General features: G+C 37.9%; 1 protein-coding gene across 1 annotated transcript; it reads left to right on the top strand.

The window, feature by feature from the left end:
- Window positions 1-3: 3 nt before the first annotated feature.
- Window positions 4-3,091, top strand: LOC105559525 (acyl-CoA Delta(11) desaturase-like; the record flags this gene model as incomplete). The annotated part of the gene is made up of 4 exons (XM_012007882.1): window positions 4-132; window positions 1,774-1,979; window positions 2,119-2,301; window positions 2,415-3,091. Coding segments are annotated over 4 exons (891 nt in total), but the record flags the coding sequence as incomplete, so codon positions are not given.
- Between the last annotated feature and the right edge of the window lie 249 nt (window positions 3,092-3,340).

Genomic DNA, 3,340 nt, shown 5'->3' with positions numbered 1-3,340 from the left:
GGTGTTGCAGTGGGTTTTCTTACAGGTCTAGCTATTACAGCAGGTGCCCACAGATTGTGGTGTCATCGAGCTTATAAAGCGAAGTGGCCGATGAGAGTTATTCTTATGATTCTACAGACCGCTGCTTTCCAAGTAAGTTTGAAGGCAATGCTGTTATACAAACTTATTCATGTGTGTTAAGAAAGGTATCAATCAGTATTACAAAAATTAAAACAAAGCTTCTGGTTGATCCAGCTGGCAATATAATAGATTAAATGTTACATTCGTACGACGTTTGGAACTAAGTTATTTTCCTGAAGATTTTCTTCGTTGACAATGTCTTGTGAGTCTGCTATAATTTATGCTCCGCGAACATCTATGCAGAGTTCTATTACTTGATAAGGACCTGATACTTAGGTCGAAACGTCGTACGACTGTAATATTTAATCTATTATATTGCTAGACGGATTAACAATAAACTTTGTACAATTTTCGTTCATCGCTGATGACTTTAAGCATACTCCTCTACTTTCATTCCTTATTACAAATTTGCAATTTTTATCTCATTGTTATATTTGAAAAGTAATACATCGTAGATGTATTTGAAACTACAATATATTATTATAAAAATGGAAAAATAGATTTAATGTTAATAAAAACATATACTCTATAGCGAACTTTCTGGGAGGAAGTCTAAATATAATTACAAAGGCCGACAAAAAAGCTCTTTCATACCCAAAGATGAGACTATTTGACCTCGAAGGTTTTTCGTGTGCTGAACACGACTCCTTTGTCCGTTTTTCCCTAGCACGTCAGGATTCTGAGACATTTTACCTTAAATGTGCAAAAAAGTCCATTTTGAGGCATATTTGAGTTTATGTCTCAAATAGAAAAAATGTTTTTTGCTTATTACCGTTTGTGGTATCTTATAATACAAGTTTTTCCCTTCAATTTCCGTTTCTGCATGTCCGAAAACGATGTTTCCTGTCCGAATTATTGCACATCGGAGTTGATATAATTTTAATGCTAATAAAAACAATACTACAAAAGTAGGATATATAATATAGGAATACAATAACAGGAAGGTGGCGAGTGCGGCGCAGAGAAAAATGTGGTGCTTACTAAACAAAGGAACAAAAAGATCCGAGTTTATTTCCACGGACACTGCTAGTAGTTTCGGAATCTCTCGAAAGAAAGTGGCGACCACAAAGTATTATCCTGGCAGACATACCCCTTTAGGGATATAAGCCTCCAGATTGGAGATTTCTTTCGGCTAGGGTTACAACCTACCAAAGATGAAGTAAAACCAAATGCTCAAAGTACCAGAACGAAGTGGATAAAACAGGCTTTAAGCCTAATGTACATATGAGGAAGAAGAAGCATAAAGAGAAAACTTGCAGTAAATTTGGTGACTAGAGGCTCTGAAACTACAAAGTTTAAGCATCGAAACCTAGAAAATCAAAACAAACTATAGAGAAGTTTCTACAGAAGTTACAACGTAGTCCAAAGTAGCTACGGGACTGTGGGTTTTGGTTTTATAGGTTCCAATGCTTGGACTGTTTAGTTTCAGAGCCCTTAGTCATCAAGATGCCGCAAATTTTCGTTTTTATTGTACTCCTATATTGGTATGCTACATTTGTAGTAATGCTTTCATAAGTCTTAAAATTATCCCAAATTTAATGTGCAATATCTCGGCCAGGGAAAGTTCAGATATGTCGCAAAATGGCCTCACATATTCTGACCTTTGGGTACATATTTGCCAGCTTGTGTTATCATTCAATGTTTGCATCGCAGAATCACATTTACGAATGGGTAAGGGATCACCGAGTACACCATAAATTCACGGACACGGATGCGGATCCGCATAATTCGAAGAGAGGCTTCTTCTTCTCGCACGTAGGCTGGCTGTTGATCCGCAAGCATCCGGACGTTATTAGTAAGGGAGCCACGATCGACATGAGCGATCTCGAGAAAGATCCTATCGTCGTCTTCCAACGTAGGTACGGCAATTTGTCATCGACGCAGATATTACTTTCGAAGATGGGTTGATAAAGTTTCACTTGTATTATCATATGTTCTTTCTTAAAGAAAGATTATCATCCGGTTTTAATTAAAGGAATCTCTACGTTTACGTAACAGGTACTACGCTGTTCTGATGCCTGTTTTATGCTTCGTGCTTCCCATGTTGGTACCAATCTACTTTTGGAACGAGAAACCCATTTACGCGTGGTACTGTGCCGTTTGCAAATACGTAACAGTGTTGAACATAACTTGGTTGGTAAATTCCGCGGCCCATATGTGGGGTACGAAACCGTACGACACGTAAGTATCATCGAAGATCCGCCTATGTCGTTTATCCTATTATTCGTATTTCAAGTTGTAAATCTGCGGAAACAGAAATCAATAAGACAAACGTGTTCGTATTTTTGTCGTAGCTCCATTAGTGCCACTAACAGCTATGGTGTCAGTTACCTAGCTTTCGGCGAGGGCTGGCACAATTACCATCACGTGTTTCCATGGGATTACAAGACCAGCGAATTAAACAACTATGGCTCAAACTTCACCTGTGCTTTCATCGACTTTTTCGCCTGGCTCGGCTGGGCGTACGATCTGAAGACCGTGGGACACGACTTAATAAAGAAACGCGCAGCCAGAATAGGCGACGGTTCGATATATGAGCGCACGGGTGATCTTAATGATGAACATCATCATACGCAAGAGAAAATTATATGGGGATGGGAGGACGCTGATATGTCAGTGGAGGATAAGCTGGCAGCGGAGATACTCAACAAGGAGTCCCGAGATTAAAATCCTCAAAATTTTTGACATAACATTACAGTTGGAATTACGTAGAAAGTGTCGTCCGACAGTCGTTTGGGTGTACAATAGTTATGTATGATAAATGCATAATGATATCGGTAATTAACGGTGAAAGGTTAACATATATCGTTATATATGTAAAGTTTCGTATTTATCTGTTATAGAGGTTTAGTATTTATGCTTTTGACGATTGCGTATGTCTCTGGCAAGGAACAGCTCGGCCATTACACTAGCCGCTAGTATTGGAGACGGCCATTTTGTTACAAATAAATGGAGAAAATGTCACCATGGATATTTCACGGAAATTAATAACAGGTATAATATCCGTCTTAATATTATACCTGTTTAAAACCTAACCTAACCTAACAGATATAATATTCATGTAATAATTTCAAATTTTTAACAAGAAGGTCATCTTGTCAAAGATTTCAATTGTATCGGTTGTATGGTACATGTTATAATACGTTATATGTTTTAATAACAGGACAAAGTCCTGTTGTACGTTATTGAATAGGAATATAATCACTCAAGGAACAGTAAC

This window comes from Vollenhovia emeryi, unplaced genomic scaffold, assembly GCF_000949405.1.
Source record: "Vollenhovia emeryi isolate VEMERY1.0 unplaced genomic scaffold, V.emery_V1.0 DF939266.1, whole genome shotgun sequence".
Taxonomy (NCBI): domain Eukaryota; kingdom Metazoa; phylum Arthropoda; class Insecta; order Hymenoptera; family Formicidae; genus Vollenhovia; species Vollenhovia emeryi.
This window is presented reverse-complemented; position numbering and strand designations above follow the sequence as displayed.